This window comes from Balaenoptera acutorostrata, chromosome 1, assembly GCF_949987535.1.
Source record: "Balaenoptera acutorostrata chromosome 1, mBalAcu1.1, whole genome shotgun sequence".
Classification (NCBI taxonomy): Eukaryota; Metazoa; Chordata; class Mammalia; order Artiodactyla; family Balaenopteridae; genus Balaenoptera; species Balaenoptera acutorostrata.
The window spans coordinates 102,140,319-102,168,102 of NC_080064.1; the positions used below are offsets into that span (position 1 = coordinate 102,140,319).

Below are 27,784 nucleotides of genomic sequence, written 5' to 3' on the forward strand. Positions count from 1 at the left end.
TTGTTCATCTCTTTTTGTGTTTACTAGGCTTCTATTTGCTTTGGCCTTTATTCATAACCTTCTTTCTTACCGCAATAGCCCTCATTCTTACTGCATTGTTTCCTGGCTACACTTTGCATTCTTCCTTAATGATATTTTCATAGGCTTACATCTTGGTTAGTGTATGCCTCCATTGTCCCCTCAGGAGTTACAATCATTGAGCTATCCTAAGACCACTGTTATTCTGTGCACTCCTCAGATACAGCCTACTCTACCCCTTATATCTTGACATTAGATTGGAACCAGACATCTCTGACCAGAACTAATTGCAGCATCTTTAGAATCAATCTTTTTGTTTCCAGTCTTGTCTACTTTTGTTCATTCTCTGCATTTATGCTAGAGTGTTCCTTTAAAAATACAAATCTGACTATTCTATGTTGCAGATTTAAGAGCCATCTAATTGCCTAAGTTCAAACTCTTTGTCTCTTCATTGTTCATTTAAAGAATGAGGTAGTGCATACCAAGTAAGTTTAAAGACAACTGTAAATTCAGAATCTTTGTCAAATAGTTTTTTGTGTTTCTTTACTTGGTACAGTTTTCTTTGCTTCTTCATGTGTCTCCCATCTTCAGTTCAGTCTAATATAGCTCTAAACAGGTTTTACTCCTGTGGTCAGTTTTCTATCTCTGTGGCCACATTTATTTTCACTTTGGTTGTATAATAGATTCTCCCTCTAGTTTTTTCTATTGCTTCTTCTTTGGCTATTAGATACTACAATAACTATTGAAATTAGATGTTTCTCATTTAGCTTTGGATATTAATTAGGAACATAACAGACATGGTCTTTGTTCTCATGAGATTTTGCACTCTACTTGGAGACACATAAAATGAATAATTACAAATAAATATTTAATTACAAATTGGGATAAGTGCTATGAAGGAAATGAAAATGGCAAAATATAAGAAAATAATAAGGCCTAATCTAGATTTGGTGATCACGGATGGCCTTAAACTGAGACCTAAATAAGTGAGATTTAGTTAAGGGAAAGCATGTGAGTTGGAGAGAGCTTTTCAGTCAGGAGGAAAAGCATGTAGAAATGCCCTGAGGTGTGAAGGAGCTTGGTTAATACATGTGAGTGAATGAAAACCTTTGTGACTAAGTGTAAGAAGAAATATGGAAAGGGGAATGAAGTGAGTATGGGGTGATAAGGACCAAATCAGGTAGGGCCAAGGAAAGGAATTTTGATTTTATTCTTCTGGCAAAGGAACACCACTGAAAGATTTTAATTAGAGGAATGACATGATCTTGTTTGCATTTTTAAAGGATCATTGTCACTTCTGTATGGAAGGTAAATTTGATGTTGGGTGGGGAGTGTTGGTAGTGAGGAATAGAAGTGGAGAAATCAGATTGGAGGCTATTCAAATGGTACAGCTATGAAAGAATGTCTTTTAAAAATGGAATCATCACACTTCTCCTAGCATTTGGTGAGCCCATTAATCTGAGGACATTTTGTCTGTCTTCAGCTCTGAAAAATTTTCTTCCCTTTTTTTTTTCTCTTCTCGTGTCATTGTTCTCTCTGTCCCTCTCCCTCTCTCTCCGTAAGTCCCGATAAGTAGATTTTGCAAATTCTGGATCTATCCTTCATGTTTTAAAGTTTTTCCCTTACACTTTCTACCTTCTAGTTCTTTTTCTGCAGAACTTGGGGAAAAATTTTTTTTTGCATCCTCCTCCTAATTCAATCTTCAGGTATGTTTGTTTTGCTATTTTAAAAATCTTAGTTGTCTAATTTAAATTTTTAAAGAGCTCTAGGTAATTTATTTCATGGCTATAGTATCCTGTTGGAACTTAACTATACTCAGCAATTATAAAATTTTTTCTCCTTGGATTTTATTTTAGTTCTCTTAATTGAATTTGTACCTCTCTTTCATGGTTTTGCTCTTCTTCACTAATTGTTGATTCTTGATTGTTTACTCATCTAAGTATTTGAGAATCCATATTCACCCACATGTGTGTTACAATCTGATTCTTCTGATTATGGGGAGAGATGGGAGGTGCTATAAGGAAGGGTGGGCTTAGTAGCCTGTCTTTTGGTTATAGGGAATGCTTATTTTGCTTAGAGTTTATGAGCTGGGAATTAGTCCCTTTGGGTCTAACTCCCAGAATCCTTGATTTAACCTGAGATGGGCTGTGTGGTGGGGGGTGTGGTCCCCTGGTATAGTTGTTCACATAACCTTATTGAATTAATATGAGTTCTCCCCCCTCAGCCTCCAAGGATTCTTCAACATTTTGGTTTGTTAACGTTAGGCTGTCTTGTTTTGTTAATGTGTGTGTGTGTGTGTGTGTGTGTGTGTGTGTGTGTGTGTGTATATATATATAAAATTTTTCTTTTAATTTATGGGATTGGGGGTGAGAGAGAGTGGACACATACTCAGTCTACTGTCTTTATTTTATTTTATTAAAAAAGTTTACTTATTTATTTTGGTTGCACGGGTCTTGGTTGTGGCATGTGGGAACTTTTAGTTGCGGTGTGTGGACTTCTTAGTTGCGGCATGCATGTGGGATCTAGTTCCTTGACCAGGGATCGAACCCGGACCCCCTGCATTGGGAGCATGGAGTCTTACCCACTGGACCACCAGGGAAGTCCCAATCAGTCCACTGTCTTTAACCAATCCTTGAGTTTTAAAAAATAAACTATTTTTACCTAAGCTGTGTGACTTCATTTTATATAGATCCATTGCTTATTTTGTTTAATGAACTTTGGGCTCATTTGGTTGTGGAATTAATTTTATAGAAACAGTACTATTAATATTTATCCATTATTATTTAGCATAGTTCCATTTGGACTTCCTCTATGCTTTACAGCACTCTAGTTGCATTAACCCATCTCTTTTGGTTTTTCCCTTTCAAATGGAATTCTTATTTCTTGTCTCTCCTTTCCCATTTTTTTAAATCCAGCTTTTAACGCACTTGTATTCTTTTGATTTTTTTAGAAGAGATGACTAAGCTTAAAAATAACAAAGAAGTAGAACTTGAAGAATTGAAAAAAATCTTGGTAAGTGTATGGTTTCTCTTATTAATATGTAGCAGTTATTTTTCAAAATAGTATTAAATCCAGTGACTTAGACTCTCATCCTATAGATGTCTTATGGTAGTTTTTCAACTAAAATATAAAAAAACTACATTTGGTCTTAGTGAAGCCACATTTCTTATCTCTATCAATTTTTATAGTATATTTTGATAACTGTCGGTGTAGGTGTTTATATTACTTAAGCATGTGTTGATAGTACATTTAAGTGAGATCAAATATGCCTATTATGTAGCTGATTGTAAATTTGGTGTGCGTTTGATAACTTTGAGCCACAAAGCTGCAATTTTGAGAAAGATATGTATGATATCTATTCAGTACCTATGTTTAGTATTCAAATAGAATCATATTTAATGAATTTGTTAGGATAAGGCTTCATTATGTTTTACTTGATTATAGTGTGTAGAGCATGGGTTGGTAAACTTTTTTTGTAAAGGACTAGATAGTAAATATTTTAGGCTTTGTGGCTATATACAGAATGTTAATTTTCTCCTCCCCCTCCATTTTTTTTCTTTTATTTTTAACAATCTTATAAAAATGTAAGAACCATTCTTAGTTCAAGGGCCTACAAAAGAAGGTTGTGGGCTGATTTTGTCTCAGAGGCTGTAGTTTGCCAACCTTTGCTTATAGAAGACAATATTGTTTATGATTACAGATCTTTGATTTTGGGTTTAACCAATCACATCTCTACCTGATTTTGCAACTCCTAATTCTTCCATCTCTTGGGAAGCACTATTTCCAAATGCTTATCCTTTCTTCAGTGAATTGCTTTTGCACAAATTCTTGCAAATAATAATATTTACATTTCTTTCAAATTTGATAATGTAAACTTATACTTCAGGTCTCAGCTTAAATATCAATTCTTTAGAAATCTCTCTTGACATTCCTAGCTAGTTTAGGTCTCTATATAGCTTGTTCCTATAGCACCCTGAATTTTTCCTTTATAGCACTTATCACAAATGAAATTTATTTTTGGTATAATTATTTAAGGCTTTTTTCGCCCTTTAGAGTCTTCTTTACTTAGCACAGTAGATGGCACATAGTAGGTGGTCAATAAATAAATAGTGGAATGCTCCAGTAAGGGCTAAGAACCTTTGTCCTGTTTGCCCTGTAACCTCAGTACTTAGCACAGTAACTGACACTTTGTAAGCACTTAATAAATATTTGTTGAATGAATTAATACTAAAGTATTATTTTTACACTCCTACATGGACAAGGATTGGTTTAGGTTTTGTTATATTTGAATAGCCGGTAGAGCATAATTAATATCTTGGTCCTTAGAATCATAATGCTTTGATGGTATCCAGCTTTTTACTTCTTAACTGTATGACCTAGAGCAATTTACCTAAATTCTTGATGCCTTGGTTTTTCCATGAAAATGGTTTTTCCATTTTTATGAAATGGGAGAAATAATTGTACATATCTCATAGGGTGGTTGTGAGGGATGAATAAGATACATTTATTCATTTAACAAACATTTGTTGAGTTCCTTTTATGGTATACTCTGGGGATGCACTGGGGAGCAAATGGATGCATATCCTGTTTTCATGGAGCTAGTCATGAAATACTCACACTTAAATACAAGCAGTCATTCAAAGGTAATATTACAATGGTGTCAAGGGCAATAAAGGATTAGTTCACAGTGTAATAAAGGGATTTGAACTATTTAGAGAGTTTAGGAGACGTTTTTTGAAAAAGTAAAGATTGAACTGGAATCCAGAGAAGGAAGGGAAGTGCTTATCAGGTGGAGAAAATATGTGCAAAGGTTCTTTGATAGGAAGGAGTATGGTGAATATAACATGGAGTGAAAGAAAGAGTGTGGTGCAAAATGAGGCTAGAGAGGTAGTAGGAGCCTGTTATTTCATGGCCCTTTAAAATCATATCAACAGAATTTTATGTTTATCCTAAGAGGAATGAGAAGCTCTAAAGAATTTCAGCAGGGAGTAAATTGGTCAGATTTGCAATTTGAAGAGCTCATTTGGTTTGCAGTACGGAGAACACAATATATTAAGATAGAACAGTTAAGAATAGACAGACAATCACAGGAGCCAGAGAAGAGAACTTAGGCTGGGAGATGATGGTAGTAGTGAGATACTACTTTGAGAGATATTTAAGATTTAAATACTTTGGATTGATGTAAAGTATTGGTAATACCATTTGTTGAAAAGACTCTCCTTTTTCTTTATGTATGTATGTGTGTATGTATGTATTTATTTTTTTGGCTGCGCCAAGCGGCTTGCGGGATCTAAGTTCCTTGACCAGGGATTGAACCTGAGCTCTCGGCAGTGAAAGTGCAGAGTCCTAACCATTGGACCGCCAGGGAATTCCTAAGACTCCTTTTTCTATTGAGTTACTTTTGCACATTTATAAAAGAAATCAATTGACCATATTTGTGTGGGTCTACTTCTGGGCTATTTCTATTTCATTGACTTTTGTGGTCTATCCATTCACCAGTGTTTTGTTTATTGTAGCTTTATAGTGAGTCTTAGATTTGGGTAGTGTGATTCCTCCAGCTTTATTATTCTTTTGCATATAAATTTTATTTTTTAAATGTATTTAGTTTTTGCATCTAATTGTATTTTATTTTATTTTTTCTTCCAGTGTTCTTGAGATATAATTGTCATACAGCACTGTATAAGTTTAAGGTCTACAGCATAATGATTTGACTTACATACATTACAATAAGTCTACATCCATCATCTCATATAGATACAAAATGAAAGAAATAGAAAAAAAATTTTCCTTGTGATGAGAACTGTTAAGATTTACTGTCTTAACAACTTTCATAAATAACATACAGCAGTGTGAATTATATCACATTGTACGTTACATCCCTAGTACTGTTTATCTTATAACTGGAAGTTTGTGCCTTTTGGCAGTCTTCGTCCAACTCCTTGTCCTCCCTTATTTTCCCCACCCCCATAACCATAAATCTCATCTCTGTTTTATGACTTTGTTTGTTTTGAAGTATAATTGACCTAAAACAGTATGCTAGTTCCTGTTGCACACCAGTGATTTGATATTTCTGTACATTTCGAAATGTTCACTGTGATAAGTCTAGTTACAGTATGTCACCATACAAAGATATTACATGGGTATTGACTATATTCCCCACACTGTACATTTCATACCTGTGACTCATTTATTTTGCAACTGGAAGTTTGTACCTCTTAGTCTTCTTTGCCTATTTCTTTCCTACCCTCACCTCTCTCCCCTCTGGCAACCACCTGTTTTTCCACTGTATCTATAACTCTGTTTCTGTTTTGTTGTGTCTGTTCATTTGTTTTGTTTTTTAGATTTCACATATAAGTGAAATCATACAGTATTTGCCTTTCTCTGTATGACTTATTTCAACATAATACCCTCTGGGTCCACCTATTTGTTGCAAATGACAAGATTTTGTTTTTTTTATGGCTGTTATATGTCTATCTATCTTTCTCACATATTCTTTATCTGTTCATCAATTGATGGGCATTTATGTTGCTTCCATATCTTAGCTATTGTAAATAATGCTGCAGTGCACATAAGGGTGCATATATCTTTTTGAATTAGTGTTTTTGTTTCCTTCAGATAAATTCTCAGAAGTGAAATTGCTAGATCATATGGCAATTGTATTTTAAATTTTTTGAGAAACCTCCATCCTGTTTTCCATAGTGGCTGCACCAATTTACATTCCCACCAACAATGCATGAGGGTTCCCTTTGTTCCACATCCTCACCAACACTTGTTATCTCTTATCTTTTGATAATAGCCATTCTGACAGATGGGAGGTGGTATCTAATTGTGGTTTTGATTTGCCTTTCCCTGATTAGTGGTGATGAGCATCTTTTCATGTGCCGGTTGGACATCTTTATGTCTTTGGAAAAATCTCTCTTCAGATCCTTTTCCCTGTCCTATTTTATAATGGGCTTGTTTGTTTTTTTTGATGTTGAGTTGTATGAGTTCTTTGTTTCTTTGTATATTGTGGATATTAACCCCTTTTGGATGTATCATTTGCAAATATTTTCTCCCATTCAGTAGGTGGCCTTTTCATTTTTTTGATAGTTTCCTTTTCTATGCAAAAGTCTTTTAGTTTGATATAGTCCAATTTGTTTATTTTGATTTTGTTTCCCTTGCCTGAGGAAACATATCCAAAAAAAAATATTGCTAACACTGATGTCAAATAGTGTACTGCCTATGTTTTCTCCTAGGAATTTTATGGTTTCAGGTCTTGCATTTAAGTCTTCAATCCATTTTGAATTTATTTTTGTGCATGGTGTGAGAGAGTAGTCCAGTTTGATTCTTTTGCATGTAGCTGTCCAGTGTTCCCAATACCATTTATTAAAGAGGCTGTCTTTTCCCCATTGTATTTCTTGCTCTTTTGTTGTAGGTTAATTGATTATATAAGCATGGGCTTAGTTCTGCGCTCTCTGTTCTGTTCCATTGATCTATGTGTCTGTTTTGGTGCCAGTACCATACTGTTTTGATGACTGTAGCTTTGTGGTAGAGTTTGAAATCAGGGAGCATGATACCTCCTGCTTTGTTCTTTCTCAAGATCATTTTGGCAATCTGAGGTCTTTTGTGTTTCCATACAAATTTTAGAATTATTGTAGTATAGTGAAAAATGCCATTGTTATTTTGATAGGGAATGCATTGAATTTGTAGATTGCCTTGGGTAGTGTGGTTGTTTTAATGACATTAATTCTTTGAGTCCATGAATATGGTATATCTTTTCATCTTTTTCTTGTTTGTTTTCAATTTCTTTCATCAGTGTCTTATAGTTTTCCAGGTAGAGATTTTTACTTCCTCACTTAAGAGTTATTCATAGGTATTTTATTCTCCTTGATGTGATTGTAAATGGGATTGCTTTCTTAATTTCTCTTTCTGATAGTTTGTTGTTAGTATATAGAACTGCAGCAGATTTCTGTGTATTAATTTTGTATCCTGTAACTTTACCGAATTCATGGATGAGTTCTAGTAGATTTTTGGTGGTGTCTTTAGGGTTTTCTGTTTACAGTATCATGTCATATGCACACAGTGACAGTTTTACTTCTTCCTTTCCGATTTGGATTCTTTTTATTTCTTTTTCTTGTATGATAGATGTGGCTAGGATTTCCAATTCTTTGTTAGGTAGAAGTGGTGAGTGTGGGCATCCTTGTCTTGTTCCTGATTTTAAAGGAAATACTTTTGACTGTTGAGTATGATGTTAGCGGTGGGCTTGTCATATATGACCTTTATTATGTTGAGATATGTTCCCTCTATACTCACTTTCTGGAGAGTTTTTAACATAAATGGATATTGAATTTTGTCAAAAACTTTTTCCACATCTATTGAGATGATCATATAATTTTTATTCTTCAACTGGTTAATGTGGTGTATCACATTAATGTGCAGATATTGAGCCATCCTTGCATCCCTGGGATAATCCCACTTGATCATGGTGTATGATCCTTTTAATGTATTGTTGAATTTGGTTTCCTAATATTTTGTTGAGGATTTTTGTATCTATGTTCGTCAATGATATTGGCCTGTAATCTTTTGTTTTTGTGATATCTTTGACTGGTTTTGCTAATAGGATAATACTGGCCTGGCAGGATTAGTTTGGAAGAGTTCCTACCTCTGCAGTTTTTTGGAATAGTTTGAGAAGGATAGGTTTTAATTCCCCTCTAAATGTTTGGTAGAATTCACCTATGAAGCCATCTGGTCCTGGCCTTTTGTTTGTTGGAAATTTTTTAAATTACTGATTCAATTTCATTACTGGTACTTGGTCTGTTTATTCTTTCTATGTCTTCCTGGTTCAGTCTTAGAAAATGTACAATTCTAGGAATTTGTCCTTTTCTTCTAGGCTGTCCATTTTATTGGTGTAAAATTGTTCATAGTAATCTCTCATGATCCTTTGTATTTCTGTGGTATTGGTTGTATTTATCCTTTTTTATTTCTGATTTTATTGATTTGGGCCCTGTTTTTCTCTTGATGAGTCTCTTATTAAAGTTTATCAATTTTGTCTATTTTTTCAAATAACCAGCTCTTAGTTTTGTTGATCTTTTCTATTGTTTTCTTAGTCTCTCTTTTTAAAAATTTAGTTCTGATTTTTATGATTTTCTTCCTTCTACTAACTTTGGGTTTTGTGTGTTCTTTTTCTACTTCCTTTGGGTGTAAGTTTAAACTATTTATTTGAGATTTTTCTTGTTTCCTGAGAGGTAGACTTGTATCACTGTAAACCTCCCTCTTAGAACTGCTTTTGCTGCATTGCTTAGATTTTGGATTGTTGTGTTTTCATTTTCATTTGTCACCACGTATTTTCTGATTTATTCTTTGATTTTCAGTGATCCATTGGTTGTTTAGTAGCATATTGTTTAGTCTTCACATGTTTGGGAGTTTTTTTCCCTAGTAGTTTTTTTCTTTGTAGTTGATTTCTAGTCTCATAGTGTTGTGGTCAGAAAAGATGCTTGATATGAATTGAATTTTCTTAAATTTACTGATTTTTTTTGTGGCCTACCATGTGGTCTATCCTGGAAAAGGTTCCATGTATACTTGTAAAGAATGTCTAGTCTGCTGCTTTTGGATGGAATGTTCTGTATAGATATATTGAGTCCTTTTGGTCTAATGTGTCATCAAAGGCCAGTGTTTTATTGATTTTCTGTCTGGATAATCTGTCTATTGATGTAAGTGGGATGTTAAAGTTCCCTGCTGTTATTGTGTTACTGTCAATTACTCCCTTTATGTCTGTTAATGTTGGCACTATGTATTTAGGTACTTCTATATGTTTGTAGGTACTTCTATGTATTTAGGTACTTCTATATGTTTGTAGGCACTATGTATTTAGGTACTTCTATATGTTTGTAGGTACTATGTATGTAGGTACTTCTATATATATGTGCATATATATTTATAATTATTATATCATCCTTTTGATTAATCCCTTGATCATTATGTAATGTACTTCTTTGTCTCTTGTAACAGTCTTTGTTTTACTTTGTCTGATATAAGTATTGTTACCCTGGCTTTCTTTTGATTTATATTTTCATGGAATACCTTTTTCCATGCCCTCACTTTTAGTCTGTGTCTTTAGATCTGAAGTGAGTCTCTTGTAAGCAGCATATATATGGATCTTGTTTTTTTGCCCATTCAGGCACTCTGTGTCTTTTGTTGGGAGAAATTAGTCCATTAGTCCATTTCTTTTAAAGTAATTACTGATAGGTATGTTCTTATTGCTGTTTTTAAATTGGTTTTGTTGTATTTTTCAAAGTTAGACAGGTTTATTTTTTTGTAAGACCTGTCAGAGCTTTCTTTCTTCCTCTTTTTTTTGTTGAACTATAGTTGATTTACAATATTGTGTTATTTTCAGGTGTATAGCATAGTGATTCGGTTTTTTGCAGATTATATTCCATTATAGGTTATCAAAAGATATTGGGTGTAATTCTGTGTGCTATACAGTATATTCTTGTTGCATATCTATTTTATTTATAGTAGTTTGTATTTGTTAACAGCATACCCCTAATTTGCCCCTCCTCACTTCCCTCTCCCCTTTGGTAACTACAAGTTTGTTTTCTACATCTGTGATTCTGTTTCTGTTTTGCATATACATTCATTTGTATTATTTTTTAGATTCCACATGTGATATAATATAGTATTTGTATTTCTCTCTCTGACTTATTTTACTAAGCATAATATTCTCTAGGTCTGTCCATGTTGCTGCAAATGGCAGTATTTCATTCTTTTTTATGGCTGAGTAATATTCCATTTTGTGTGTGGTGTGTGTGTGGTGTGTGTGTGTGTGTGTGTGTGTGTGTGTGTATACATCTTAATCCAGTCATCTGTTGATGGGTACTTGGGTAGCTTCCGTGTTTCTGTGTCTTGGCTGTTGTAAATAGTGCTCCTGTGAACATTGCGGTGCATATATCTTTTTGAATTAGTGTTTTAGGTTTTTTGGATATGTGCCCAGGAGTGGAATTGCTTCATCATATGGTAATTCTGTTTTTAGTTTTTTAAAGGAACCTCTATACTGTTTTCCATAGTGGCTGCACCAATTTACATTCCCACCAACAGTGTACCAGGGTTCCCTTTTCTCCACATCCTCTCCAATGTTTGTTATTTGTAGACTTTTGATGACAGCCATTCTCAGAGGTGTGAGGTGATATTTAATTGTGGTTTTGATTTGCATTTCTCTGATAATTAGTGATGTTGAGCATCTTTTCATGTGCCTGTTAGCCATTTGTGTATCTTCTTTGGAGAAATGTCTATACAAGTCTTCTGTCCATTTTCTGATTGGATTGGTTGTTTTTGATATTGAGTTGTATGAGGTGTTTGTATATTTTGAATATTAAAACTCCTTGTCAGTCATATCATTTGCAAATATTTTCTCCTATTTTGTAGGTTGTCTTTTTGTTTTGTCGATGGTTTCCTTTACGGTGCAGAAGATTTTAAGTTTAATAGGGTCCCATGTATTTATTTTTGCTTTTATTTCTTTTGCCTTAGGAGACTGATCCAAGAAAATATTGCTATGATTTATGTTAAAGAGTGTTCTGCCTATGTTTTTCTCTAGGACTTTTATGGTTTCCAGTCTTACATTTAGGTTTTTAATCCATTTTGTGTTATTTTTTTTTTTTGATGTCTTTCTTCCATTGAATTCTTTTTTTTTTTTGATATTTATTTATTTATTTGGTTGTGCCAGGTCAGTTGCGGCTCACTGACTTCTTAGTTGTGGCATGCAAACTCTTAGTTGTGGCATGCATGTGGGATCTAGTTCCATGACGAGGGATCGAACCCGGGCCCCCTGCATTGGGAGTGCGGAGTCTTATCCACTGCGCCACCAGGGAAGTCCCCATTTTGTGTTATTTTTATATATGGTGTTAGAGAATGTTCTGATTTCATTCTTTTACATGTAGCTGTCCAGTTTTCCCAGCACCAAAGAGACTGTCTTTTATCCATTGTACATTCTTGCCCCCTTTGTTGTAGATTAATTGACAATAGGTGTGTGGATTTATTTCTGGGCTCTATTTTGTTCCATTCATCTCTGTGTCTGGTTTTGTACCAGTACCATACTGTCTTGATTACTGTAGCTTTGTAGTATAGTCTGAAGTCTCTGAGGATTATACTTTCAGCTTTGTTGTTTTGTTTTTCAGGATTGCTTTGGCAACTCATGGTCTTTTGTGGTTCTATATGTATTTTAGGATTATTTGTCCTAGTTCTGTGAAAAACGTCATGGGTATTTTGACAGGGATTGCATTAAATTTGTAGATTGCTTTGGGTGGTATGGCCATATTAATAATATTAATTCTTCCAATCCAAGAGCACAGGATATCTTTCCATTTCTTTGAATCATCTCCTATTTCCTTCATCAGTGTTTTATAGTTTGCAGAGTTTTCACCTCCTTGTTTAAGGTTATTCCTAGGTATTTTATTTTTCTGATGAAATTTTAAATGGGATTTTTTTTTACTTTCTCTTTTTGATAATTCATTATTAGTGTATAGAAATGCAACAGATTTCTGTGTATTAATTTTGTGTCCTGCAACTTTACCGAATTCATTGATGAGCTCAAGTAGTTTTTTGGTAGCATCTTTAGTACATCTTAATCTTGTATTCTGCAATCTTGTTGAATTCATCTCTTAGTTCTAATAGTTTTTGGGTGGAGGCTTTAGGGTACTTTGTATAGAGTATCATGTAATCTGCAAATAATAACAGTTTTACCCCTTTCTTTCCAATTTTGATACTTGTTTTTCCTTCTTGTCTGATTGCTGTGAGTAGGACTTTCAATACTATGTTAAATAGATGTGGTGAGAGTGGGCATTCTTGTCTAGTTCCTGAATTTGGTGGGAAGTCTTTCAGCTTTTCACTGTTGAATACTACTTTGGCTGTGGGTTTTTCATATATGGCCTTTATTATGTTGAGATATGTTTACTCTATACCAACTTTGATGAGAGCTTTTATTGCGAATGGATGTTGAATTTTGTCAAACATTTTTTTCTGCATCTGTTGGAATAATCATGGTTATTTTTTTGTCTTTCCTTCTGTTAATGTGGTGTATCACATTGACTTGCATATGTTGAACCAGCCTTGTGGCCCTGGAATAAATCCAACTTGATCATCGTACATGATCTTTTTATGTATTGTTGAATTTGGTTTGCTAATATTTTGTTGAAGATTTTTACATATATATTCATAAAATATATTTTCTTTTCTTTCTAGTGTCTTTGTCTGATTTTGGTATCAGGGTAACAGTGGCTTTGTGGAACGAATTTGGGAGTGTTTCCTCTTCAATTTGGGGGAATAGTTTGAGAAGGATAGGTCTTAGCTCTTCTTTATATGTTTAGTAGAATTATCCTGTGAAGTTATCCTGTTCTGGACTTTTGTTTGCTGGGAGTTTTATTACAGATTCAATTTCGCTTTTAGTGAGCAGTCTGTTTCAATTGTCTGTTTCTTCTTGACTCAGTCTTGGCAGGCTGTATGTTTCTAGGAATGTGTCCATTTCTTCTAGGTTGTTCAGTTTATTGGCATATAATTGTTGATAACATTCTCATGACTTTTTGTATCTCTGTGGTATTGGCTGTTATTTTTCCTCTTTCATTTCTTATTTTATTTGTTTGGGTCCTCTTTTTTTTCTTCTTGGTGAGTCTGGCTAAAGGTTTATCAATTTTGTCAAAAAATCAGCTCTTGTTTTTATTGATATTTTCTTTTATTTTTGGTCTCTTATTTATTTCCTCTCTGATCTTTATTGTTTCCTTCCTTCTGCTGACTTTTGTCTTTGTTTTTCTTTTTCTTTCTTTTAGGTGATAAACTAGGTTGTTTGTGATTTTCTTTGTTTCTTGAGGAAAGCCTGTATCACTATAAACCTCTCTCTTAGAACTGCTTTTGCTGCATCCTATAGATTTTGGAAAGTTGTGTTTTCATTTTCCTCAAGGTATTTTGATTTCTCCTTTGATTTCATTGGTGACCCCTTTTTTTTTTTTTTTAGTAGCATGTTGTTTAGTTGCCACATGGTTGTTCTTTTCCCATTTTTCTTTCTGTAGTTGACTTCTAGTTTCATACAATTATTGGAAAAGATGCTTGATAAAATTTCTGTCCTCCTAAATTTGTTGAGGCTTGTTTTGTGATGTAGTATATGATCTATCCTGGAGAATGTTCTATGTCAACTTGAAAAGAATGTGTATTCTGCTTTTTTTTGAGTGTAGCATCCTGTACATAGCAATTAAGTCCAGCTGATCTACTGTGTCATATGGGACCTCTGTTGCCTTATAGATTTTCTGTCTGGATGATCTGTACATTGATGTCAGTCAAGTGTTAAAGTCTCCTATTATCATTGTATTATTTTCAGTTTCTCCCTTTATGTATGTTAGTATTTAAATGTTTAATGCTCCTGTATTGGGTGCGTATATGTTAACAAGCATAAAATCCTCTTCTTGTATTGATACCTTTATCATTGTATGATGCTCTTCTTTATCTTTTGTTATAGCCTTTGTTTTAAAACATATTTGGTCTGATATGAGTATTGCTACCCCCACTTTCTTGTTTCTGTTTGCATGAAATCTTTTTCCATCTGCTTACTTTCAGTCTGTGTTTTTCACTCTGAAGTGAATCTCTTGTAGTTAGCATATTGAAGGCTCTTGTTTTTTTTTAATCCAATCACCCACCATATATTTTGATGGGAGCATTTAGTCTATTAAAATTGAGCATAATTGATCAGAGGGCAGACAGCAGAAGCAACAAAAACTACAATCCTGCAGCCTGTGGAACAAAAACCACATTCACAGAAAGACAGACAAGATGAAAAGGCAGAGGGCTATATACCAGATGAAGGAACAAGATAAAACCCCAGAAAAACAACTAAATGAAGTGGAGATAGGCAACCTTCCAGAAAAAGAATTCAGAAAAATGATAGTGAAGCTGATCCAGGACCTCAGAATAAGAATGGAGGAAAAGATCGAGAAGATGCAAGAAGTGTTTAACAAAGACCTAGAAGAATTAAACAACAAACAGAGATGAACAATACAATAACTGAAATGAAAACTACACTAGAAGGAATCAATAGCAGAATAACTGAAGCAGAAGAACGGATAAGCGACCTGGAAGACAGAATGGTGGAATTCACTGCTGCAGAACAGACTAAAGAAAAAAGAATGAAAAGAAATGAAGACAGCCTAAGAGACCTCTGGGACAACAATAAACACAACAACATTCGCATAATAGGGGTCCCAGAAGGAGAAGAGAGAGAGAAAGGACCAGAGAAAATATTTGAAGAGATTATAGTCAAAACCTTCCCTAACATGGGAAAGGAAATAGCCACCCAAGTCCAGGAAGCGCAGAGAGCCATACAGGATAAACCCAAGGAGAAACACACCAAGACACATAGTAATCAAATTGGCAAAAATTAAAGACAAAGGAAAATTATTGAAAGCAGCAAGGGAAAAACGACAAATAACATACAAGGGAACTCCCATAAGGTTAACTAACAGCTGACTTCTCAGCAGAAACTCTACAAGCCAGAAGGGAGTGGCATGATAAAGTGATGAAAGGGAAGAAACTACAACCAAGATTACTCTACCTGGCAAGGATCTCATTTAGATTCGATGGAGAAATCAAAAGCTTTACAGACAAGCAAAAGCTAAGAGAATTCAGCACCACCAAACCAGCTCTACAACAAATGCTAAAGGAACTTTGCTAAGTGGGAAACACAAGAGAAGAAAAGGACCTACAAGAACAAACCCAGAACAATTAAGAAAATGGTCATAGGAACATACATATTGATAATTACCTTAAACGTGAATGGATTAAATGCTCCAACCAAAAGACACAGGCTTGCTGAATGGATACAAAAACAAGACGCATACATATGCTGTCTACAGGAGACCCACTTCAGACCTAGGGACACATACAGACTGAAAGTGAGGGCATGGAAAAAGATATTCCATGCAAATGGAAATCAAAAGAAAGCTGGAGTAGCAATACTCATATCGGATAAAATAGACTTTAAAATAAAGAATGTTACAAGAGACAAGGAAGGACACTACATAATGATCAAGGGATCAATCCAAGAAGAAGATATAACAATTATAAATATATATGCACCCAACATAGGAGCACCTCAATACATAAGGCAACTGCTAACAGCTATAAAAGAGGAAATCGACAGTAACACAATAATAGTGGGGGACTTTAACACCTCACTTACACCAATGGACAGATCATCCAAACAGAATATTAATAAGGAAACACAAGCTTTAAATGACACACTAGACCAGATAGATTTAATAGATATTTATAGGACATTCCATCCAAAAACAGCAGATTACACTTTCTTCTCAAGTGCGCACTGAACATTCTCCAGGATAGATCACATCTTGGGTCACAAATCAAGCCTCAGTAAATTTAAGAAAATTGAAATCATATCAAGCATCTTTTCTGACCACAATGCTATGGATTAGAAATGAATTACAGGGAAAAAAATGTAAAAAACACAAACGCATGGAGGCTAAACAATACGTTACTAAATAACCAAGAGATCACTGAAGAAATCAAAGAGGAAATCAAAAAATGCCTAGAGACAAATGACAATGAAAACACGATGATCCAAAACCTGTGGGATGCAGCAAAAGCAGTTCTAAGAGGGAAGTTTATAGCTATACAAGCCTATCTAAAGAAACAAGAAAAATCTCAAATAAACAATCTAACCTTACACCTAAAGGAACTAGAGAAAGAAAAACAACAAAACCCAAAGTTAGCAGAAGGAAAGAAATCATAAAGATCAGGGAGGAAACAAATGAAATAGAAACAAAAAACAATAGCAAAGATCAATAAAACTAAAAACTGGTTCTTTGAGAAGATAAACAAAATTGGTAAGCCATTAGCCAGACTCATCAAGAAAAAGAGGGAGAGGACTCAAATCAATAAAATCAGAAATGAAAAAGGAGAAGTTACAACAGACACCGCAGAAATACAAAGCATCCTAAGAGACTACTACAAGCAACTCTATGCCAATAAAATGGACAACCTGGAAGAAATGGACAAATTCTTAGAAAGGTATAACCTTCCAAGACTGAACCAGGAAGAAACAGAAAATATGAACAGACCAATCACAAGTAATGAAATTGAAACTGTGATTAAAAATCTTCCAACAAACAAAAGTCCAGGACCAGATGGCTTCACAGGTGAATTCTATCAAACATTTAGAGAAGAGGTAACACCCACCCTTCTCAAACTCTTCCAAAAAATTGCAGAGGAAGGAACACTCCCAAACTCATTCTATGAGGCCACCATCACCCTGATACCAAAACCAGACAAAGACACTACAAAAAAAGAAAATTACAGACCAATTATTACTGATGAACATAGATGCAAAAATCCTCAACAAAATGCTAGCAAACAAAATCCAACAACACATTAAAAGGATCATACACCATGATCAAGTGGGATTTATCCCAGATATGCAAGGATTCTTCAATATACGCAAATCAATCAATGTGATACACCATATTAACAAATTGAAGGAGAAAAACCATATGATCATTTCAATAGATGCAGAAAAAGCTTTTGACAAAATTCAACACCCATTTATGATAAAAACTCTCCAGAAAGTGGGCATAGAGGGAACCTACCTCAACATAATAAAGGCCATATACGACAAAGCCACAGCAAACATCATTCTCAATGGTGAAAAACTGAAAGCATTTTCTCTAAGATCAGGAAGGAGACAAGGATGTCCACTCTCACCACTATTATTCAACATAGTTTTGGAAGTCCTAGCCACATCAATCAGAGGAGAAAAAGATATAAAAGGAATACAAATTGGAAAAGAAGAAGTAAAACTTTCACTGTTTGCAGATGACATGATACTATACATAGAGAATCGTAAAAATACCACCAGAAAACTACTAGAGCTAATCAATGAATTTCGTAAAGTTGCAGGATAGGGAATTAATGCACAGAAATCTCTTGCATTCCTATACACTAATGATGAAAAATCTGAAAGAGAAGTTATGGAAACACTCCCATTTACCATTGTAACAAAATGAATAAAATATCTAGGAATAAACCTACCTAGGGAGACAAAAGACCTGTATGCAGGAAACTATAAGACACTGATGAAAGAAATTAAAGATGATACCAGCAGATGGAGAGATATAGCATGTTCTTGGATTGGAAGAATCAATATTGTGAAAATGACTATACTACCCAAAGCAATCTACAGATTCAATGCAATCCCTATGAAATTACTAATGGCATTTTTTACGGAACTAGAACAAATCATCTTAAAATTTGTATGGAGACACAAAAGACCCTGAATAGCCAAAGCAGTCTTGAGGGAAAAAAATGGAGCTGGAGGAATCAGACTCCCTGACTTCAGACTATACTACAAAGCTACAGTAATCAAGACAACATGGTACTGGCACAAAAACAGAAACATAGATCAATGGAACAAGATAGAAAGCCCAGAGATAAACCCATGCACCTATGGTCAACTAATCTATGACAAAGGAGGCAAAGATATACAATGGAGAAAAGACAGTCTCTTCAATAAGTGGTGCTGGGAAAACTGGACAGCTACATGTAAAAGAATGAAATTAGAATACTCCCTAACACCATACACAAAAATAAACTCAAAATGGATTCGAGACCTAAATGTAAGACCAGACACTATAAAACTCTCAGAGGAAAACATAGGAAGAACACTCTTTGACATAAATCACAGGAAGATCTTTTTTGATCCACCTCCTAGAGTAATGGAAATAAAAACAAAAATAAACAAATGGGACCTAATGAAACTTCAAAGCTTTTGCACAGCAAAGGAAACCATAAACAAGATGAAAAGACAACCCTCAGAATGGGAGAAAATATTTGCAAACGAATCAACAGACAAAGGATTAATCTCCCAAATATATAAACAGCTCATTCAGCTCAATATTAAAGAAACAAACACCCCAATCCAAAAATGGGCAGAAGACCTAAATAGACATTTCTCCAAAGAAGACATACAGATGGCCAAGAAGCACATGAAAAGCTGCTCAACATCACTAATTATTAGAGAAATGCAAATCAGAACTACAATGAGGTGTCACCTCACACCAGTTAGAATGGGCATCATCAGAAAATCTACAAACAACAAATGCTGGAGAGGGTGTGGAGAAAAGGGAACCCTCTTGCACTGTTGGTGGGAATGCAAATTGATACAGCCACTATGGAGAACAATATGGAGGGTACCTAAAAAACTAAGAATAGAATTGCCATCTGACCCAGCAATCCCACTACAGGGCATATACCCAGAGAAAATCGTAATTCAAAAAGACACCTGCACCCCAATGTTCCTTGGAGCACTATTTACAATAGCCAGGTCAGGGAAGCCAGCTAAATGCCCATCGACAGACGACTGGATAAAGAAGATGTGGTACATATATACAATGGAATATTACTCAGCCATAAAAAGAAACGAAATTGAGTCATTTGTTGAGACGTGGATGGATCTAGAGACTGTTATACAGAGTGAAGTAAGTCAGAAAGAGAAAAACAAATATCGTATATTAACGCATGTATGTGGAACCTAGAAAAATGGTACAGATGAACCGGTTTGCAGGGCAGAAATTGAGACACAGATGTAGAGAACAAATGTATGGACACCAAGGGGGGAAAACCACGGTGGGGTGGGGATGGTGGTGTGTTGAATTGGGTGATTGAGACTGACATGTATACACTGATGTGTATAAAATTGATGAGTGATAAGAACCTGCAACACAAACAAACAAACAAACAAAACAACTAATCCTAAAAAAAAAAAGGAATGAAATATTGACACACAGTACAGCATGGCTGAACCTTGAAAGCATGGTCTCACTGAAAGAAGCCAGACACGACAGGCCACATATTGAATGATTCCATTTCTATGAAATGACCCAAAGAGGTAAATCCATGGAGACAGAAAGCAGAGCAGTGGTGACCAGGGACTGGGGTGACAGGAATGAGGAATGACTGCTTATGAGGGGATGGGATTATCTCTTGTGTTGATGAAAATGTTCTAAAATTGGTTCTGGTGTTGGTTGCACAAGTCTGTGAATATACTAAAAACCATTGAATTGTGTACTTAAAAAAAAAATTGAGCGTAATTATTTATATGCATGTACTTATTGTTATTTTTTCCTTGTTTTCCAATTGTTTTTGTAGTTTTTTTTTTTTTAAAGATTTATTTTATTATTGATTGATTGCTATGTTGGGTCTTCGTTTCTGTGCTAGGGCTTTCTCTGGCTGCAGCAAGCTGGGGCCACTCCTCATTGCGGTGCGCAGGCCTCTCACTATCATGACCTCTCTTGTTGCGGAGCACAGGCTCCAGACACGCAGGCTCAGTAGCTGTGGCTCACGGGCCTAGTCACTCCGCGGCATGTGGGATCCTCCCAGACCAGGGCTTGAACCCATGTCCCCTGCATTAGCAGGCAGACTCTCAACCACTGTGCCACCAGGGAAGCCCTGTAGGTCTTCTTTTTTTATTTCTTCTTTTTGTTTTTCCCATTGTGGCCTGATGATTTTCTTTTGTAATATTCTTAAGTTTCTCTCTCTTTTTTTTTTTTTTGGTTTTTGTGTATTTATTGTAGGTTTTCGATTTGTGGTTACCATGGGGTTCATCTATGTTGACCGTAATCATATCTACTTGCTTTAAACTGATAGTTATTTAAGTTCAAGCACATTCTAAAAGATCTACATGTTTTTTACTCCCCTCCCCCAAATTTTGTGATTTTGATGTCCTATTTTACATTTTCATGCTTATCCCTTTACTGTTTATTGTAGTTATAGTTGCTTTTACAATTTTTGTTTGTTTTTTATTATGTGTACTAGCTCATTTAAGTGATCTTCAATCCTTGTTATTTATCTGCCTTTCCTGTTGGGATTTTCCCTTTCCTGTAGATTCTTACTTCTTTTTCATTTAGAGAAGTCCCTTCAACATTTCTTTTAGGATAGGTTTAGTATTGCTGAATTCTTCTAGTTTTGCTTGTCTGTGAAATTCTTTATCTCTTCTATTGAAGAGATAATGATATACAATGACTATTCAATAGATAATGATATTCAAGACTATTCAGTGATAGTCTTGCTGGGTAGAGTATCCTAGTTTGCAGGTTTTTCCTTTTCAAGACTTTGAATATATCATGCCAGTCCCTTTTGGTCTGCAATGTTAGTGTAGAAAAATCGGCTGATAGCCTTATGGGGGTTCCTTTATACGTGACTCTCTTTTTCTCTTGCTGCCTTTAGAATTCTCTCTTTAACTTTTGCTGTTTTAATTATGATATATCTTGGTGTGTGTCTGTTTGGGTTTATCTTGTTTGGGACTGTCTGTGCTTCCTGTACCTGAATATCTGTTTCCTTCTTTAGGTTAGGGAAGTTTTCAGCTGTAATTTCATCAAGTACATTTTTGACCTTTTTCTCTCTCTCTTCTCCCTTCTGGGACCCCTATAATGTGGAAGTTGACATGTTTTATATTATCCCATAGACCTTGTATGTTGCTTTCATCATTAATTTTCATTTGTCTTTGTCTGCCGTTCTGATTGGGTGATTTACATTTTTCTATCTTCCAGATCACTTATGAATTCTTTTGTGTCATTTAGTGTGTGAGTCATTACCTCTAGAGTGCTTTTTATCAGAAATTGAAATGTCTGTTTTTGATTAGGTCTTCTGTATAATTTCTAGTTCCTTGTTAAAATGTTTAGATCTATTCTCTTTCTTAATTTAGTGTTTCATTACCAACGTTTTGAACTTGTGTGTTGTACTGATTATCTCTGTTTCAGTATTTTTCAGGGGATTTCTCTTGCTCTTTCAATTATGAGTTGTTCCTCTGCCTTTTCATTTTACTTACCTTTTTCTGTCTCTATGAATTTAGGTGAAACAGTTATCTATTGTGGTCTTGAAGGGGTGTTTTTATGTGGGAGCATCCCTGTGTAGACTGCGTGTGCCCAGTGTTTTTGGTGTGAGGGCTGGATTTTGTGTGGAGACCAGTCACATCTTTCCCCAGGGTGTGCCGGCCACTATCACCTTGATAGGGGATGTGGCTGGTGTTTGAGGAGCTAAAGCCTGCACAGGGTGTGAGGTGTGACTTCTTCTCTGCTCAGTGGCAATCCCCACCCTTTCAGTTCCTAAGTTGCAGGAGTGGATGCCCTGAGGGTTGGGATAGAGCTGGCTGTGTTCCCTTAAGTGTGCATTTTTTCCTTCTCCTTGTGCTGGAGCCTTTGCTCCAAAGGAGGGGAATGCTGTATAGAAAGTGAGGCTCGTGGGCTAACAGAGGTCCAGTCCGCTACCTGCATATGTGTCTGTGGCTCCACTCCCTCAGCCCAAGGTCACGTCTTTTCCTCTGTTGTCACTGTCCCAGATCTAGTGCAAGGTTATGACATGGAGTGGGCAGGGCCAGAGCATTAACTTGATTGACACTGGAGATCGTGGCATTATGGTTGCAGGAATTGAAGTGGCTGTGCTGCCATCAGAAGCCTGGGCTACTTCTGTGGCGCTGTTTGAGTAAGCACCAACAATGGCTGCAGCCACCCTACCCGGACCACACCCCAGGCTCCTGGGCCGCCTCTGCATTCCTAGATCGAGTCTTCTCCCAGGACCTGGCTTTCCTAGATCCAGTGTCAAGATGTTGTGTGGAGTGAGTGGGGCCAAGGTGTTCACTCAGCTTGGACTGGGGAGTGCTCAAGGTGCCAGCCTCTAGGGCAGACCTCTCCCTGCCCTGCCTGGTGGCAAGCCAGCACCCACTCACTCCTCACAAGTAGAGTCTAGGCACCTCCAGCCTTTCTCTCTGTCCCAGCAGTTCTCCAAATAGCCAAAGGGACTTGTCTCCTCTATGTAATACCTCAGGACTGGGATGCCCAGTCTGTGGCTCAACCCACTTACTCTCCACAGCGAGTGTCCCCCCATGCAATTTCCCTTTTCTTCTTAGTCCCCTCCCAGGGGCACAGGTCCCAACTTGATGCTTTTCTTCCTGTCCTACCTGATTACATGGGAATCGTTCTTGCATCCTTGGTTGTATAGGAGTTCCTCTGTCAGTTTCCAGTTTTCCATGAGGATTGTTCCATGTATAGATATATTTTTAATGTATTTGTGGGGAGAGGTAAGTTCCATATCCTCCTACTCCACCATCTTGGTCCCCTCCTTGAGTTGTTTTTGTAGTTCTTTTTTGCTCTCTTATGATTTGATGGCTATCTTTAGTGTTATGTTTGAGTATTTTTCTATTTTGTGTGTATGTATCTATAATAGATTTTTGGCTTGTGGTTACTATGAGGTTTATATATAGCAGTCTATCTATCTATCTATCTATCTATCTATCTATCTATCTGATTAAGTTTTTAATGTCTTAAGTTCAAATGCGTTTTAACAACCCTACATTTTTACTCCCCTTTCCCCATGATTACTATTTTTGACATCATACTTTTCATCTTTTTGTTCTGTGTATCCCTTATCTACTTATGGCAGATAAAGTTGATTTTATTACTTTTGTCTTTTAACCTTTCTACTAGCTTTGTACATGGGCTGGTTTGGTGGTGCTGAACTCTTTTAGCTTTTCTTTTCTGTAAAACTTTTGATCTCTTTATCAAATCTGAGTGAAAGTCTTGCCAGGTAGAGTATTCTTGATTGTTAAGTTTTTCCCTTTCACCAGTTTAAATATATCATGCCACTCCCTTCTGAGCTGTGGAGTTTCTGCAGAAAAGTCAGCTGATAGCCTTTTGGGAGTTCTCATGTGCATAACTTCTTTTCCATTGCTGCTTTTAATATTCTCTCTTTATCTTTAATTTTTGCTATTTAAGTTACAGTGTGTCTTGGTGTGGCCCTGTTTGGGACTCTCTGTTCTTTCTGAACCTTGATGTCTGTTTCCTTTCCCAGGTTAGGGAAGTTTTCTGCTGTTATGTCTTCAAATATGTCCTCTGGCCTTTTCTCTCTCTGTTCTCCTTCTGGGACCTCTATAATGCAGATGTTAATACTCTTGATGTTGTCATGGAAGTCTCTTAAGTGTCCTCATTTCTTCTTATTCTTTTTTCTGTTCATCTTCAGTAATTTCCACTACTCTGTCTTCCAGCTCACTGATCCATTCCTCTGTATCATCTAATCTACTGTTGATTTCTTCTAGTGTATTTTTTAAATTTCAGTTATTGTATTCTTCATCTCTGTTTGGGTCTTCTTTATATTTTCTAACTTTTTGTTAAAAACTTCTAACTTCTCCCCCTGTTCATCCAATTTTCTCCCACGTCCTTCGAGCATTTTTCAGTCATTACCCTGAACTCTTTTGGGTAGATTCTTATCTCCACTTCACTTTGTTGTTCCTACATTTAGAACATATTCCTCTGTTGCCTCATTTTGCCTAATTTGCTGTTTTTATTTCTATGTATTTAGAAGGTTGGTTATATTTCCTGACCTTGGAGATGTGGCCTTTTATAGGAGACATCCTGTGTGTCCCAGCCACATATTCTCCTCTGGTCATCAGAACTATATGCTTTAGGGGTGCCCCCTATGTGGGCCATGTTTTTCCTTCTATTGTGGTGGGCTGCCTACTTTGGGTGGTCTTACAGGTGTGGGTGGCCCCGGTCCAGTTGGTTGCCAGGCCCTGCCTTGTGTGGAGGCTGCTGCTCACTGATGGGTGGGGCTGGGTCACAAGGTGGCTGGCTGTGGAGCCTCAGGAGATCCTAGGGCTAGTGCTGACCTACTGGTGGGAAGAGCTGGGTTCTGGGATGAGTAGTTGTATTGCTGGGGTCTTGCATCTAGTGTCGGCCTGCTGGTGGGCATGGCTGGTTCCTGACACTACTGGCTCTGGGGTCCGGGGTATCCCAGAGCTGGTGTCAGCCTGAAGCTTGGTGGGGCTGGATCCTTGGATGGCTGGCTGAGGGGGTCCAAGGCATCTCAGAACTGGTATTGGCCTGCAGGTGGGCAGGGTCAGGGCCCAGGGGGTCCTGGGACTGGTGCCAGCCTGCTGGTAGTGGGCTGGTTTTTGACAAGGCAGGCTGTGTGGCTGCAGTGGTCCTGTGCCTGGTGTTCGCCCACTGGTGGGCAGGGTGGGAGCCCAAGGGATCCTGGGGTTTGTGCTCACCAACTGGTGGGTGAGGCTGGGTCCTCATGTTTGTGCTGGCTCACTGGTGGGTAGAGCTGGTTCCTGAGATCTCTGATTGCAGGGCCCTGGTGGTTCCTGGGCTAGTGCTGGTGCACTGATGTGTGGGGCCGAGTCCTCTGCCTTCTCGTGGATAGGGCCATGTCTTGGGGTGGCTGTGGGCTTTGGGGCTCTTAAGGAAGTTGGCCTGTTGGTGGGTGGGGCTGTATCTGGCTAGTTGCTTGGCTTGAGGTTCCCAGTATTAGAGTCTTCAGACTGTTGACGTGGACTAGGTCCTGGCACTAATAAGCTAGAGGGAGGATTCCAGAATGTTGCTTGCCAGCACAAGTGTCCTCGTAGTAGAATGAGCTCCCAAAATTGGCTGCTGCCAGTGTCTGTGTTCCCAGGGTGGGCTCCACTTGCCTCATGCCTCTCTAGGAGGCTCTCTGGTGTCAGCATGTGGGTCTGACGCAGGCTTCTTTCAAATTACTGTTTCTTTCCCTGGGTCCCAGAGCATGTGAGATTTTGTGTGCACCCTTTAAAGTGGAATCTCTATTTCCCATAGCCCTTTGGTTCTCCTGAAAGTAAATCCCACTGGCCTTCAAAGGCAAATGTTTTGGGGACTCATCTTCTGGTGCAGGGCCCCTAGCCTGGGAGCCCAGTGTGGGGCTTGGACCCCGTGCTCTTTGGGGAGAATCTCTGCAATTTCAATTATTCTCCCATTTGTGGGTTGCCCACCCTGGGGGTGTGGGTCTTGACTATACCATATATCTGCCCCTCCTACCCATCTCATTGTGGTTCCTTTTTTATTTCTTTAGTTGTAGAAGATCTTTTCTCTAGTCTTCTGGTCTTTCTCATCAACAGTTTCTGTGTAAATAGTTTAACTTTGGTGTGCTGATAGGAGGAGGTGAGCACAAGGTCTTCCTACTGTGCCATCTTGGCCACACCCCCAACCTTTTCCACAAAATATTTATTTATTTATTAAAGATGAATTATTTTGTGTATTTTTTAATTCTTCCATACTTCCAGTGTGATATTGAATAAGAGTGATGATTGTGTACATCTTTGATGTCTTGATCTTAAGGGAAAAACATTTAATGTTTAACTATTAACTATGATGTTAATTATAGGTTTTTTGTAGACTTTCCCATGTATTCCTAGTTTGTTGAGAATTTTTACTATGAATCTGTGTTGAATTTTGTCAAATTATTTTTACATGTCATTTGATATGATCATGTGGTTTTTCTTCTTTAGACTATTAATATGGTGTTTTACACTGATTAATTTCCAAACATTGAACCAGCCTTGTATTCCTGGGAAAAATCTCACTTGGTGTGGTGTATAGGCATACTTTGTCTTATTGTACTTCACAGCAGATAATTGCATTTTCTGTAAATTGAAGGTTTGTGGCAACGCTGCCTCAAGCAAGTATATTGGCGCTATTTTTCCAACAGCATTTGCTCACTCTGTGTCTTGGTGTCACTTTTTGGTAATTCTCATGGTATTTCAAACTTTTTCATTATTATTATATTTGTTACAGTGATCTGTGATCAGTGATCTTTGTTACTAGTGCAAAAAGATTACAAATAATGTAATGATGGTTAGCATTTTTTTAGCAATGAAGTATTTTTTTTCCCTCTCCCACCCACCTACCCCTGGCAACCACCACTCTATTCTCTATATCCATGACTCTATTTTTGTTTCTTAGGTAGGTTCATTGGTGTCATATTTTAGATTCCACATATAAGTGATATCATATGGTATTTGTTTTTCTCTTTCTGACTTACTTTACTTCGTATGGTAATCTCTAGGTTCATCCATGTTGCTGCAAATGGCATTATTTTGTTCTGTTTTATGCCTGAGTAGTATTCCATTGTATATATGTACCACATCTTCTTTATCCATCTATCTGTCAATGGACGTTTAGGTTGTTTCCATGTCTTGGCTATTGTGAATAGTGCTGCTATTAACATAGGGGTACATGTATCTTTTTGAATTATAGTTTTGTCTGGATAGATGCGCAGGAGTGGGATTGCTGGATCCTATGGTAATTCTATTTTTAGTTTTCTGAGAAAACCTCCATACTGTTTTCCACAGTGGCTGCACCAACTTACATTCCCACCAACAGTGTAGGAGGGTTCCCTTTTCTCCACACTCTCTCCAGCATTTGTTATCTGTAGACTTTTTAAATAATTAATTAATTAATTTATTTATTTTTGGCTGTGTTGGGTCTTCGATTCTGTGCAAGGGCTTTCTCTAGTTTCGGTGAGTGGGGGCCACTCTTCATCGCGGTGCATGGGCCTCTCACTGTTGCGGCCTCTCTTGTTGCGGAGCACAGACTCCAGACACGCAGGCTCAGTAGTTGTGGCTCACGGGCCTAGTTGCTCTGCGGCATGTGCGATCTTCCCAGACCCGTGTCCCCTGCATTGGCAGGCGGATTCTCAACCACTGCACCACCAGGGAAGCCCTGTAGACTTTTTAATGATGCCATTCTGACTGGCGTGAGGTGGTACCTCATTATAGCTTTGATTTGCATTTCTCTAATAATTAGCGATGTTGAGCATCTTTTCATGTGTCTATTGGCCATCTGTATATCTTCTTTGGAGAAATGTCTCTTTAAGTCTTCTGCCCATTTTTCGATTGGGTTGTTTGTTTCTTTATTGTTGTTGTATGAGCTGTTTGTATATTTTGGAAATTAAGCCC

The 27,784-nt window shown here is 37.0% G+C and overlaps 1 protein-coding gene across 2 annotated transcripts in view; it reads left to right on the plus strand.

The window, feature by feature from the left end:
- The window catches only part of SYCP1 (synaptonemal complex protein 1), a 193,019-nt gene that overhangs the window by 69,576 nt on the left and 95,659 nt on the right, over window positions 1-27,784 (plus strand). For both annotated transcript variants that reach the window (XM_007169343.2, XM_007169344.2), the window contains exon 15: window positions 2,969-3,030. In XM_007169343.2, coding sequence (XP_007169405.2) covers window positions 2,969-3,030 — 62 coding nt within the window. The remainder of the gene's footprint in view (window positions 1-2,968; window positions 3,031-27,784) is intronic.